At 40.5% G+C, this 14,665-nt stretch overlaps 1 protein-coding gene across 1 annotated transcript; it reads right to left on the reverse strand.

Annotated features, from left to right (window-relative positions):
• Positions 1-12,560: 12,560 nt before the first annotated feature.
• Positions 12,561-14,378, reverse strand: LOC115186613 (NLR family CARD domain-containing protein 3-like; the record flags this gene model as incomplete). The annotated part of the gene is made up of 1 exon (XM_029746191.1): positions 12,561-14,378. A coding segment is annotated over one exon (1,764 nt), but the record flags the coding sequence as incomplete, so codon positions are not given.
• Between the last annotated feature and the right edge of the window lie 287 nt (positions 14,379-14,665).

Raw genomic sequence — 14,665 nt, forward strand, 5'->3', positions numbered from 1 at the left:
CCATTTAGTAAAATAAAAGCACTTCATGTATTTAGTCCCCTTATTTAAAGAAGTCATATGTTTTCTGACCAATTCACTCATAGTGTATTAAAATAGTCAAAAGTTTAGTATCTGGTCGTAAACATGTTGGTTGCATTTGCAGTTTGTTTTGGTTGTGTTTTGCCCAATAATAAAATGGTGGATGATGACTGGATAATTTTCTAAGTGAGTAGATAACATGTTTCTAAACACTACTAAATGAATCCTGATGATAACATCATTAATACAAATCATGAATGAATCATGAATAATAGTGAGTGAGAAAGTTACAGAGGCTACAACAAAACATGCTAACCTCTCACCATTACCAATAACAGAGACTACAACAAAACATGCTAACCTCTCACCATTACCAATAACAGAGGATACAACAAAACATGCTAACCTCTCACCATTACCAATAACAGAGGCTACAACAAAACATGCTAACCTCTCACCATTACCAATACAGAGGCTACAACAAAACATGCTAACCTCTCACCATTACCAATAACAGAGGCTACAACAAAACATGCTAACCTCTCACCATTACCAATAACAGAGACTACAACAAAACATGCTAACCTCTCACCATTACCAATAACAGAGACTACAACAAAACATGCTAACCTCTCACCATTACCAATAACAGAGGCTACAACAAAACATGCTAACCTCTCACCATTACCAATAACAGAGGATACAACAAAACATGCTAACCTCTCACCATTACCAATAACAGAGGATACAACAAACATGCTAACCTCTCACCATTACCAATAACAGAGGCTACAACAAACATGCTAACCTCTCACCATTACCAATAACAGAGGCTACAACAAAACATGCTAACCTCTCACCATTACCAATAACAGAGGCTACAACAAAACATGCTAACCTCTCACCATTACCAATAACAGAGGCTACAACAAAACATGCTAACCTCTCACCATTACCAATAACAGAGACTACAACAAAACATGCTAACCTCTCACCATTACCAATAACAGAGACTACAACAAAACATGCTAACCTCTCACCATTACCAATAACAGAGGCTACAACAAAACATGCTAACCTCTCACCATTACCAATAACAGAGGATACAACAAAACATGCTAACCTCTCACCATTACCAATAACAGAGGCTACAACAAAACATGCTAACCTCTCACCATTACCAATAACAGAGGCTACAACAAAACATGCTAACCTCTCACCATTACCAATAACAGAGGCTACAACAAAACATGCTAACCTCTCACCATTACCAATAACAGAGGCTACAACAAAACATGCTAACCTCTCACCATTACCAATAACAGAGGCTACAACAAAACATGCTAACCTCTCACCATTACCAATAACAGAGGCTACAACAAAACATGCTAACCTCTCACCATTACCAATAACAGAGGCTACAACAAAACATGCTAACCTCTCACCATTACCAATAACAGAGGCAACAACAAAACATGCTAACCTCTCACCATTACCAATAACAGAGGCTACAAACAAAACATGCTAACCTCTCACCATTACCAATAACAGAGGATACAACAAAACATGCTAACCTCTCACCATTACCAATAACAGAGGCTACAACAAAACATGCTAACCTCTCACCATTACCAATAACAGAGGCTACAACAAAACATGCTAACCTCTCACCATTACCAATAACAGAGGCTACAACAAAACATGCTAACCTCTTACCATTACCAATAACAGAGGCTACAACAAAACATGCTAACCTCTCACCATTACCAATAACAGAGGATACAACAAAACATGCTAACCTCTCACCATTACCAATAACAGAGGCTACAACAAAACATGCTAACCTCTCACCATTACCAATAACAGAGGCTACAACAAAACATGCTAACCTCTCACCATTACCAATAACAGAGGCTACAACAAAACATGCTAACCTCTCACCATTACCAATAACAGAGGCTACAACAAAACATGCTAACCTCTCACCATTACCAATAACAGAGGCTACAACAAAACATGTTAACCTCTCACCATTACCAATAACAGAGGCTACAACAAAACATGCTAACCTCTCATCATTACCAATAACAGAGACTACAACAAAACATGCTAACCTCTAACCATTACCAATAACAGAGGCTACAACAAAACATGCTAACCTCTCACCATTACCAATAACAGAGGATACAACAAAACATGCTAACCTCTCACCATTACCAATAACAGAGGCTACAACAAACATGCTAACCTCTCACCATTACCAATAACAGAGGCTACAACAAAACATGCTAACCTCTCACCATTACCAATAACAGAGGCTACAACAAAACATGCTAACCTCTCACCATTACCAATAACAGAGGCTACAACAAAACATGCTAACCTCTCACCATTACCAATAACAGAGGATACAACAAAACATGCTAACCTCTCACCATTACCAATAACAGAGGCTACAACAAAACATGCTAACCTCTCACCATTACCAATAACAGAGGCTACAACAAAACATGCTAACCTCTCACCATTACCAATAACAGAGGCTACAACAAACATGCTAACCTCTCACCATTACCAATAACAGAGGCTACAACAAAACATGCTAACCTCTCACCATTACCAATTTATTTATTTATTTCACCTTTATTTTAAAAGAAATAAAATAATAATAAACCCCAATGAGTTGTGCACAACCCGTGTCCAAATTAAGCACCTCACATTGTGGTTACTCACGACTTGGTAGATATTCCCTCAGCGAAGTATGGCAGTTCCATGCAGGTTTCCTCACCAAGTCCAAGGCAGCACACCTACCCATGCAGACAGTCCTCCTTAGTAACCGATATCCCCATGGCAACACAGCTACCCATGCAGACAGTACTCCTTAGTAACCGATATCCCCATGGCAACACGAACTCGTTAAGCTTCCCAAGCAATTATCTCCCGGTGTCACACGATGCTAGGCTAACCTCTAGCTTGGCTAAAACCTCCACGACGAGACGGTAGCTTCAGTCTTTACTAAGTTTTAACTAAATTATAACAACTCTTTTATTAAATAAAACATGTATTTCCCTTCATGTCTTAGTAGCTATGGGTTTTGTTGTAGTTCTGTCGTCTTCTTTTATAATTTTTCTTCACCAACCGTCCTGAGGTAAAACGACCATCCTTTCATCAACGTCTTTTACCCTCCCGTTAACCAGGTCAACTCCCATTGGCCACAACTTAACAAGCGACCTTATTGGTCAAAACTTCAACTTCAAAGTAAAACAAACTATTCACTTATACATTAAATAAATATTTCTTCAAAAAGCATAATGCATTAACAACATTACAGCTTAGGAGCAATTCAATCATCTTTTAAATATAATACCAATTAATTATAACAAATAAACTCAATACTTGGTTCAAACAAGGGTATTACACAAACATACAGTCAATAATACAGCAGAAAAATAAGTCTATATACAATGTGAGCAAATGAAGTGACATAAGGGAGGTAAAGGCAAAAAAAGACCATGGTGGCAAAGTAAATACAATATAGCAAGTAAAACACTGGAATGGTAGATATGCAGTGGAAGAAAGTGCAAAGTAGAAATAATGGGGTGCAAAGGAGCTAAATAAATAAATACAGCAGGGGAAGAAGTAGTTGGGCTAAATTATAGATGGGCTATGTACAGGTGCAGTGATCTGTGAGCTGCTCTGACAGCTGGTGCTTAAAGCTAGTGAGGGAGATAAGTGTTTCCAGTTTTAGAGATTTTTGTAGTTCGTTCCAGTCATTGGCAGCAGAGAACTGGAAGAAGAGGCGGCCAAAGGAGGAATTTGCTTTGGGGGTGACCAGAGAGATAAAACTGCTGGAGCGCATGCTACAGGTGGGTGCTGCTATGGTGACCAGTGAGCGGAGATAAGGGGGGACTTTACCTAGCAGGGTCTTGTAGATGACCCGGAGCCAGTGGGTTTGGCGACGAGTATGAAGCGAGGGCCAGACAACGAGAGCGTACAGGTCGCAGTGGTGGGTAGTACTATATGGGGCTTTGGTTCTCCCTTTAAGAGTGTGCTCCTAATCTCAGCTCGTTACCTGTAGAAAAGACACCTGGGAGCCAGAAATCTTTCTGATTGAGAGGGGGTCAAATACTTATTTCCCTCATTAAAATGCAAATCAATTTATAACATTTCTGACATGAGTTTTTCTGGATGTTTTTGTTGTTATTCTGTCTCTCACTGTTCAAATAAACCTTCCATTAAAATTATAGACTGATCCTTTCTTTGTCAGTGGGCAAACGTACAAAATCAGCAGGGGATCAAATACTTTTCCCCCCCACTGTATATGGGGCTTTGGTGACAAAACGGATGGCACTGTGATAGACTGCATCCAATTTATTGAGTAGGGTATTGGAGGCTATTTTGTAAATGACATCGCCGAAGTCGAGTATCGGTAGGATGGTCAGTTTTATAAGGGTATGTTTGGCAGCATGAGTGAAGGATGCTTTGTTGCGAAATAGGAAGCCAATTCTAGATTTAATTTTGGATTGGAGATGCTTATAGTGAGTCTGGAAGGAGAGTTTACAGTCTAACCAGACACCCAGGTATTTGTAGTTGTCCACATATTCTAAGTCAGAACCGTCCAGAGTAGTGATGCTGGACAGGCGGGCAGGTGCAGGCAGCAATCGGTTGAAGAGCATGCATTTAGTTTTACTTGTATTTAAGAGCAGTTGGAGGCCACGGAAGGAGAGTTGTATGGCATTGAAGCTCGTCTGGAGGTTAGTTAACACAGTGTCCAAAGAAGGGCCAGAAGTATACAGAATAACACCAATAACAGAGGGGGTCTGATCTTTGTGCCTCTGTAACTTTCTCATTCATCATCATTCACGATTCATTCATGATTATTCATAATCATGGTAGCATCCACATGAATGTAGAAGTGTTCAGAAACATCTTCTATTCTTACTGACAATACAAGTGAAGTGACTCCAAAATGACAGGACATTAATCACCATTCAGTTTCTATTAGGAAAAACATCCAAAACACAACCAAGACAAACTGCAAATGCATTCAACAAGTTTGTAGAATCACAAGCTTGATGTAATCACTGCAGGCATGGAATATGGGACCAAATACTCAACTTATGACTACTTTAATACAATATAAGTGAATTTGTCCGAATATTTAAAACTTTTTCAAATGGGAGAACTACATGCATAAAGTGCTTTCCTTTCTTATCAGTAACACAGCTATGTATGAAAATACCCTCAAATAAAAGGTGACGTTCTGTACTGTCACCTAATATGAAACATTCTATCTCAAATCCAAAATGCTGGAGCATAGCACCAAATTTAAAACTGTAAGCTTCACTGTCCAAACACATATGCTGTGGACTATGTGTGCCTGGTAAACACATGTGGATCTGTTGAACAGTTATCCCTTGTTGACCAACTACAGGAATACTGACCTCAGAGTCTCCAGTTTACAGTGGGGATTCCCCAGTCCAGCAGAGAGCAGCTTCACTCCTGAATCGTTCAGGTCATTGTTACTCAGGTCCAGCTCTCTCAGGTGTGAGGGGTTTGACCTCAGAGCTGAGACCAGAGAAGCACAGCCTTCCTCTGTGACTCCACAGCCTGACAGCCTATCAAAGAGATCATCATGACTTCACAAACACACTGTTAATTTAACACCAGTAGTATAGAAGGACAACGGTAGATGCATTTGGTTTATTCTCTCAAACAACATATAGATTCATATCTTCTTCATCTTAAGTCAAACATGTCTGACATGAACATTGACATAAACCCTCTACATACTTGAGTTTCTCCAGTCTGCAGTGTGGATCCTCCAGTCCAGCAAAGAGCAGTCTGACTCCTGAGTCTCCTAGGTGATTGTAGCTCAGGTCCAGCTCTCTCAGGTGTGAGGGGTTTGACCTCAGAGCTGAGACCAGAGAAACACAGCCTTCCTCTGTGACTAGACAGCGTGACAGCCTGCAAAGAGTCAAATCATATTAAAATCACACTGCTATTCTTTGGTGGTGAAAATAGTGGCAGTATATTTCTTCAACATATTCAGATATATCAGTGTCCTGAAACCTTCCATATCTATTCATCAATTAATGAATCTTTATTTTAAATGACAAATGATCAAAGTTTTGCCTGCAGATAGAAACATGTATAATACAAATATTTGAGTAGACTGACCAGACCAGTTTAAAATCATTATCAGTCAAAAGACAGACAGTGAGGTATCAGATTTAGATTGTATTGAGTATACAGTCCACACCATATCTATTTTGACAGTGAAGATAACATTTTAAATGTGGCTCTAAACTCCAACATTTTGGATTTCAGATCAAATGTTTCATATGAGGTGACAGTATATAATGTCACCTTTTATTTGAGAATATTTTCATACACATTTGTTTCACCATTTAGAAAAATACAAACAAAACATGCTAACCTCTCACCATTACCAATAACAGAGACTACAACAAAACATGCTAACCTCTCACCATTACCAATAACAGAGACTACAACAAAACATGCTAAACTCTCATCATTACCAATAACAGAGGCTACAACAAAACATGCTAACCTCTCACCATTACCAATAACAGAGGCTACAACAAAACATGCTAACCTCTCACCATTACCAAAAACAGAGACTACAACAAAACATGCTAACCTCCCACCATTACCAATAACAGAGACTACAACAAAACATGCTAACCTCTCACCATTACCAATAACAGAGGCTACAACAAAACATGCTAACCTCCCACCATTACCAATAACAGAGGCTACAACAAAACATGCTAACCTCTCACCATTACCAATAACAGAGGCTACAACAAAACACTTGTTGACCAACTACAGGAATACTGACCTCAGAGTCTCCAGTTTACTGTGGGGATTCCCCAGTCCAGCAGAGAGCAGCTTCACTCCTGAATCCTTCAGGTCATTGTTACTCAGGTCCAGCTCTCTCAGGTGTGAGGGGTTTGAACTGAGAACTGAGGCCAACACTTTACAGGATGTGTCTGTGAGTTTACAGCCAGTGAGTCTGCCAACACAGAAGAAATACAATGACCGACAGGTTGTATTAAAATGATACCTGCGATATCTATTCAGAAATTAATGTATCATATTATAAATTACAAATGATCAAAGTTTTGCCTGCAGATAGAAACATGTATAGTACAAATATTTGAGTAGACTGACCAGACCAGTTTAAAAGCAGTATCAGTCAAAAGACAGACAGTGAGGTATCAGATTTAGATTGTATTGAGTATACAGTCCACACCATATCTATTTTGACAGTGAAGATAACATTTTAAATGTGTCTCTAAACTCCAACATTTTGGATTTCAGATCAAATGTTTCATATGAGGTGACAGTATATAATGTCACCTTTTATTTGAGGATATTTTCATACATTTCTGTTTCACCATTTAGAAAAATAAAAGCACTTTATGTATCTAGTCCCCCTATTTAAAGAAGTCATAAGTATTCTGACCAATTCACTCATAGTGGCTTAAAGTAGTCACAAGTTGAGTATTTGATCCGATATTCCTTGAACGCAGCGACTACATCAAGCTTGTGACTCAAAATTGTTGATTGATTTTGCAGTTTGTTTTGGTTGTGTTTTGGGTTGTGTTTTGCCCAATATTAAAATGGTGGATGGTGTAACGTCTGCTTCCAGCTCACACTCTCAAACACATAGATCCCACTGAACGCAGCTCCCTCTCCAGATCCCAGTCACCTGAATTCTGATCACCTGTTCACACACCTGTATGTGAAGTGTTGTTTGTTTTGTGACACAAGGCTATTCGGAGTGCTGCATTTCCCGTAATTTACTCCTCCCGTGAATGATAGTTTTTGCCTGCCTCACTAATGATGCCTTTTGCCGTTTCCCTGCCTGCACTGTTGCCTTTTTGGACCCCCTGTGTATGACCTTCTGCCTGCCCCTGGACCCAGCTACCTGCCTCCTCCTGTGGTCCTTTACAATAAACACCTGCTGAGCCCTGCGCTTGAAACCAGCTCTCTGTCTCCCATCGTGTTCATTACAGATGGTGACTGGAGTCATTTTATTTACAAGTGAGTAGATAACATGTTTCTAAACACTATTAAATTAATCCTGATGATGCCATGATTAAGAAAAATCATGAATGAATCATGAATAATAATGAGTGAGAAAGTTACAGAAGCTACAACAAAACATGCTAACCTCTCACCATTACCAATAACAGAGGCTACAACAAAACATGCTAACCTCTCACCATTACCTATAACAGAGGCTACAACAAAACATGCTAACCTCTCACCATTACCAATAACAGAGACTACAACAAAACATGCTAACCTCTCACCATTACCAATAACAGAGGCTACAACAAAACATGCTAACCTCTCACCATTACCAATAACAGAGACTACAACAAAACATGCTAACCTCTCACCATTACCAATAACAGAGGCTACAACAAAACATGCTAACCTCTTACCATTACCAATAACAGAGGATACAACAAAACATGCTAACCTCTCACCATTACCAATAACAGAGGCTACAACAAAACATGCTAACCTCTCACCATTACCAATAACAGAGGCTACAACAAAACATGCTAACCTCTCACCATTACCAATAACAGAGGATACAACAAAACATGCTAACCTCTCACCATTACCAATAACAGAGGATACAACAAAACATGCTAACCTCTCACCATTACCTATTTATTTATAAGCACCTCACATTGTGGTTACTCACGACTTGGTAGATATTCCCTCAGCGAAGTATGGCAGTTCCATGCAGGTTTCCTCACCAAGTCCAAGGCAGCACAGCTCCCCATGCAGACAGTCCTCCTTAGTAACCGATATCCCCATGGCAACACAGCTACCCATGCAGACAGTCCTCCTTAGTAACCGATATCCCCATGGCAACACGAACTCGTTAAGCTTCCCAAGCAATTATCTCCCGGTGTCACACGATGCTAGGCTAACCTCTAGGCTGGCTAATACCTCCACGACGAGACGGTAGCTTCAGTCTTTACTAAGTTTTAACTAAATTATAACAACTCTTTTATTAAATAAACATGTATTTCCCTTCATGTCTTAGTAGCTATGGGTTTTGTTGTAGTTCTGTCGTCTTCTTTTATAATTTTTCTTCACCAACCGTCCTGAGGTAAAACGTCCATCCTTTCATCAACGTCTTTTTCCCTCCCGTTAACCAGGTCAACTCCCATTGGCCACAACTTAACAAGCGACCTTATTGGTCAAAACTTCAAATTCAAAGTAAAACAAACTATTCACTTATACATTAAATAAATATTTCTTCAAAAAGCATAATGCATTAACAACATTACAGTTTAGGAGCAATTCAATCATCTTTTAAATATAATACCAATTAATTATAACAAATAAACTCAATACTTGGTTCAAACAAGGGTATTACACAAACATACAGTCAATAATACAGTAGAAAAATAAGTCTATATACAATGTGAGCAAATGAAGTGAAATAAGGGAGGTAAAGGCAAAAAAAGTCCATGGTGGCAAAGTAAATACAATATAGCAAGTAAAACACTGGAATGGCAGATATGCAGTGGAAGAAAGTGCAAAGTAGAAATAATGGGGTGCAAAGGAGCTAAATAAATAAATAAATACAGTAGGGGAAGAGGTAGTTGGGCTAAATTATAGATGGGCTATGTACAGGTGCAGTGATCTGTGAGCTGCTCTGACAGCTGGTGCTTAAAGCTAGTGAGGGAGATAAGTGTTTCCAGTTTTAGAGATTTTTGTAGTTCGTTCCAGTCATAGGCAGCAGAGAACTGGAAGAAGAGGCGGCCGAAGGAGGAATTGGCTTTGGGAGTGACCAGGGAGATATACCTGCTGGAGCGCGTGCTACAGGTGGGTGCTGCTATGGTGACCAGCGAGCTGAGATAAGGGGGGACTTGGAGCCAGTGGGTTTAGCGACGAGTATGAAGCATTTGATCCCCTGCTGATTTTGTATGTTTGCCCACTTACAAATAAATGATCAGTCTATAATTTGAATGGTAGGTTTATTTGAACAGTGAGAGACAGAATAACAGCAAAAAATCCAGAAAAAACACATGTCAAAAATGTTATACAATTATTTGCATTTTAATGTGGGAAATAAGTATTTGATCCCTCTGCAAAACATTACTTAGTACTTGGTGGCAAAACCCTTGTTGGCAATCACAGAGGTCAGACGTTTCTTGTAGTTGGCCACCAGGTTTGCACACATCTCAGGAGGGATTTTGTCCCACTCCTCTTTGCAGATCTTCTCCAAGTCATTAAGGTTTCAAGGCTGACGTTTGGCAACTTGAAACTTCATCTCCCTCCACATATTTTCTATGGGATTAAGGTCTGGAGACTGGCTAGGCCATTCCAGGAACTTAATGTGCTTCTTCTTGAGCCACTCCTTTGTTGCCTTGGCCGTGTGTTTTGGGTCTCTGTCATGCTGGAATACCCATCCACAATCCATTTTCAATGCCCTGGCTGAGGGAAGAAGGTTCTCACCCAAGATTTGACGGTACATGGCCCCGTCTATCGTCCCTTTGATGCAGTGAAGTTGTCCTGTCCCCTTAGCAGAAAAACACCCCCAAAGCATGTTTCCACCTCCATGTTTGACGGTGGAGATGGTGTTCTTGTGGTCATAGGCAGCATTCCTCCTCCTTCAAACACGGCGCGTTGAGTTGATGTCAAAGAGCTCCATTTTGGTCTCATCTGACCACAACACTTTCACCAGTTGTCCTCTGAGTCCTTCAGATGTTCATTGGCAAACTTCAGATGGGCATGTATATGTGCTTTCTTGAGCAGGGGGACCTTGCGGGCGCTGCAGGATTTCAGTCCTTCACGGCGTAGTGTGTTACCAATTGTTTTCTTGGTGACTATGGTCCCAGCTGCCTTGAGATCATTGACAAGATCCCCCTGTGGAGTTCTGGGCTGATTCCTCACCGTTCTCATGATCATTGCAACTCCACGAGGTGAGATCTTGCATGGAGCCCCAGGCCGAGGGATATTGACAGTTCTTTTGTGTTTCTTCCATTTGCGAATAATCGCACCAAATGTTGTCACCTTCTCACCAAGCTGTTGGCGATGGTCGTGTAGCCCATTCCAGCCTTGTGTAGGTCTACAATCTTGTCCCTGACATCCTTGGAGAGCTCTTTGGTCTTGGCCATGGTGGAGAGTTTGGAATCTGATTGATTGCTTCTGTGGACAGGTGTCTTTTTTTACAGGTAACAAGTTGCGGTTAGGAGCACTCCCTTTACTTAAGAGTGTGCTCCTAATCTCAGCTCGTTACCTGTATAATAGACACCTGGGAGCCAGAAATCTTTCTGATTGAGAGGGGGTCAAATACTTATTTCCCTCATTAAAATGCAAATCAATTTATAACATTTCTGACATGAGTTTTTCTGGATGTTTATGTTGTTATTCTGTCTCTCACTGTTCAAATAAACCTACCATTAAAATTATAGACTGATCCTTTCTTTGTCAGCGGGCAAACGTACAAAATCAGCAGGGGATCAAATACTTTTTCCCCCCACTGTATATGGGGCTTTGGTGACAAAACGGATGGCACTGTGATAGACTGCATTCAATTTATTGAGTAGGGTATTGGAGGCTATTTTGTAAATGACATCGCCGAAGTCGAGGATCGGTAGGATGGTCAGTTTTATAAGGGTATGTTTGGCAGCATGAGTGAAGGATGCTATGTTGCGAAATAGGAAGCCAATTCTAGATTTAATTTTGGATTGGAGATGCTTATAGTGAGTCTGGAAGGAGAGTTTACAGTCTAACCAGACACCTAGGTATTTGTAGTTGTCCACATATTCAGAGTGTTCAGAAACATGTTCTCTTCTTACTGACAATACAAGTGAAGTGACTCCAAAATGACAGGACATTATTCACCATTCAGTTTCTATTAGGAAAAACATAATCCAAAACACAACCAATAAATGGTGACATTCTGTACTGTCAACTAATATGAAACATTCGATCTCAAATCCAAAATTCTGGAGCATAGCACCACATTTAAAACTGTAGGCTTCACTGTCCAAACACATATGGTGTGGACTATGTGTGTCTGGTAAACACATGTGGATCTGGTGAACAATTATCACTTGTTGACCAACTACAGGAATACTGACCTCAGAGTCTCCAGTCTGCAGTGGGGATTCCCCAGTCCAGCAGAGAGCAGCTTCACTCCTGAATCCTTCAGGTCATTGTTACTCAGGTCCAGCTCTCTCAGGTGTGAGGGGTTTGACCTCAGAGCTGAGACCAGAGAAGCACAGGCTTTCTCTGTGACTCCACAGCCTGACAGCCTGCAACGAGATCATCGCAAACACACTGTTAATTTAACACCAGTAGTGTAGAAGGACAATGGCAGATTCATTTGGTTTATTCTCTCAAACAGCATATAGATTCATCTTCCGTCTCCTAGAATTGTATGGTCATATTGTTATACTAATGTGAAAATCAAAGCATTTATTCAATATGTTATTCAACATAATATTATATACATATTATAATACATATTTTTATCTAAACGTAATATTTCTTCCTGATGATTAGTTCTTATATGTAATTTGATGTACTCACAGAGCTGCTCTGGAGGCTTTGACCACTGGCAGCAGCCTCAGAAGACCTTCCTCTGATCTGGAGTATTTCTTCAGGTCAAACACATCCAGCTCCTTTTCTGAAGTCAGCAACACAAAGACCAGAGCTGACCACTGTGCAGGTGACAGGTTGGGTTTTGAGAGACTTCCTGAGCTCAGGAAGCTTTGGATCTCCTCCACTAGAGAATGGTCATTCAGTTCATTCAGACAGTGGAACAGATTGATGCACCTCTCTGGAGAGGGATTCTCCCTGATCTTCTTCTTGATGTAAATGACTGTCTCTTCATGGCTCTGTGAGCTGCTTCTTGTCTTTGTCAGTAGACCTCGTAAGTGCTTCTGATTGGACTCCAGTGAGAGGCCCAGAAGGAAGCGGAGGAAAAGGTCCAGGTTTCCCATCTCACTTTGTAAGGCTTTATCCACAGCACTCTTGTAGACAGTAACTTCAGACTTGTCTCTGTACAGCAGAGAAAATATACTGGACTTTGTTTGCTGTTTGTCCATGAGATTCTCATTGTTGTTGATGAATGAGAGGAACACATACACAGCAGCCAGAAACTCCTGAATGCTCAGATGTACAAAGCAGTACACCTTGTCCTGGTACAGCCCACATTCCTCTTTAAAGATCTGTGTGCACAATCCTGAGTACACAGAGGCTTCATTGACATCAATGCCAGCCTCTTTCAGGTCTTTTTTATAGAAAATCAGATTGCCCTTCACTAGCTGTTGAAAAGCCAGTTTTCCCAGTGACAGAATGCTCTCGTTATTCCAGTGTGGACCTGTCTCTTCTTTCCCAAGATACTTTTCATTCTTCTGTTTGGTATGAAACACCACAAGGTGTGTGTACATCTCAGTCAGAGTCTTGGGCATCTCTTCTGTCTTATGTTTCAGCATGTGTTCGAGGACTGTTGCAGAAATCCAACAGAAGACTGGAATGTGGCACATGATGTGGAGGCTCCTTGATGTCTTTATGTGTGAGACGATTCTGTTGGCCAGGTCCTCATCACTGAATCTCTTCCTGAAGTACTCCTCCTTCTGTGGGTCATTGAACCCTCGTACCTCTGTCACCTGGTCAACGCACCCTGAAGGGATCTTATTGGCTGCTGCAGGTCGGGTAGTTATCCAGAGGAGAGCAGAGGGAAGCAGATTTCCCTTGATGAGATTTGTCAGCAGAACATCCACTGAGGTTGACTTTGTGACGTCACAACAGATCTTGTTCTTCTGGAAGTCTAGGGGCAGTCGGCACTCATCCAGACCATCAAAGATGAACACAACTTTGTACTTGTCGTAGTTGGAGATTCTTGATTGTTTGATTTCCATTGAGAAGTGATAGAGAAGTTCAATCAAAGTGTGTTTGTCCCCTTTCATCAAATTCAGCTCCCGAAAAGGGAGTGAAAACACAAATTGGACATCCTGATTTGCTTTTCCTTCAGCCCAGTCCAGAATGAACTTCTGCACAGAGACTGTTTTTCCAATGCCAGCGACTCCCTTTGTCAGCACAGTTCTGATACGTTTGTCTTGTCCAGTTAAGGGTTTGAAGATGTCATTACATTTGACTGCAGTCTCTGGTCTTGCTTGTTTCCTGGTTGTTGTCTCAATCTGTCTCAGCTCATGTTCATTATTGACCTCTCCTGTTCCACCCTCTGTGATGTAGAGCTCTGTGTAGATCTTATTGAGAAGTGTTGGGTTTCCTTGTTTAGCGATCCCCTCAAATACACATTGAAACTTCTTCTTTAGATTAGATTTGAGTTCACGTTGGCAAATCACAGCAAGCTCATCTGAATCTCGAAATAACACAGAGGATATTAATATTACGTCTGTTTTAATGCCTACAGTATTGTAGGACTGTTATAAAGTTTTAAATTATAATAATTTAACTAACTAACTATAATTAACTGTGTAAATGTGTAAATATTTTCATGAATCATTACAGACAGGTGTGACTGATTATATTATTATTGGTATTATTGATGGTATTATTAATGTTGTCTCTCTCTCTCTCTAAATTAATCAACACAACACATCCCTGCTGC

Source organism: Salmo trutta, unplaced genomic scaffold (assembly GCF_901001165.1).
Source record: "Salmo trutta unplaced genomic scaffold, fSalTru1.1, whole genome shotgun sequence".
NCBI lineage: Eukaryota > Metazoa > Chordata > Actinopteri > Salmoniformes > Salmonidae > Salmo > Salmo trutta.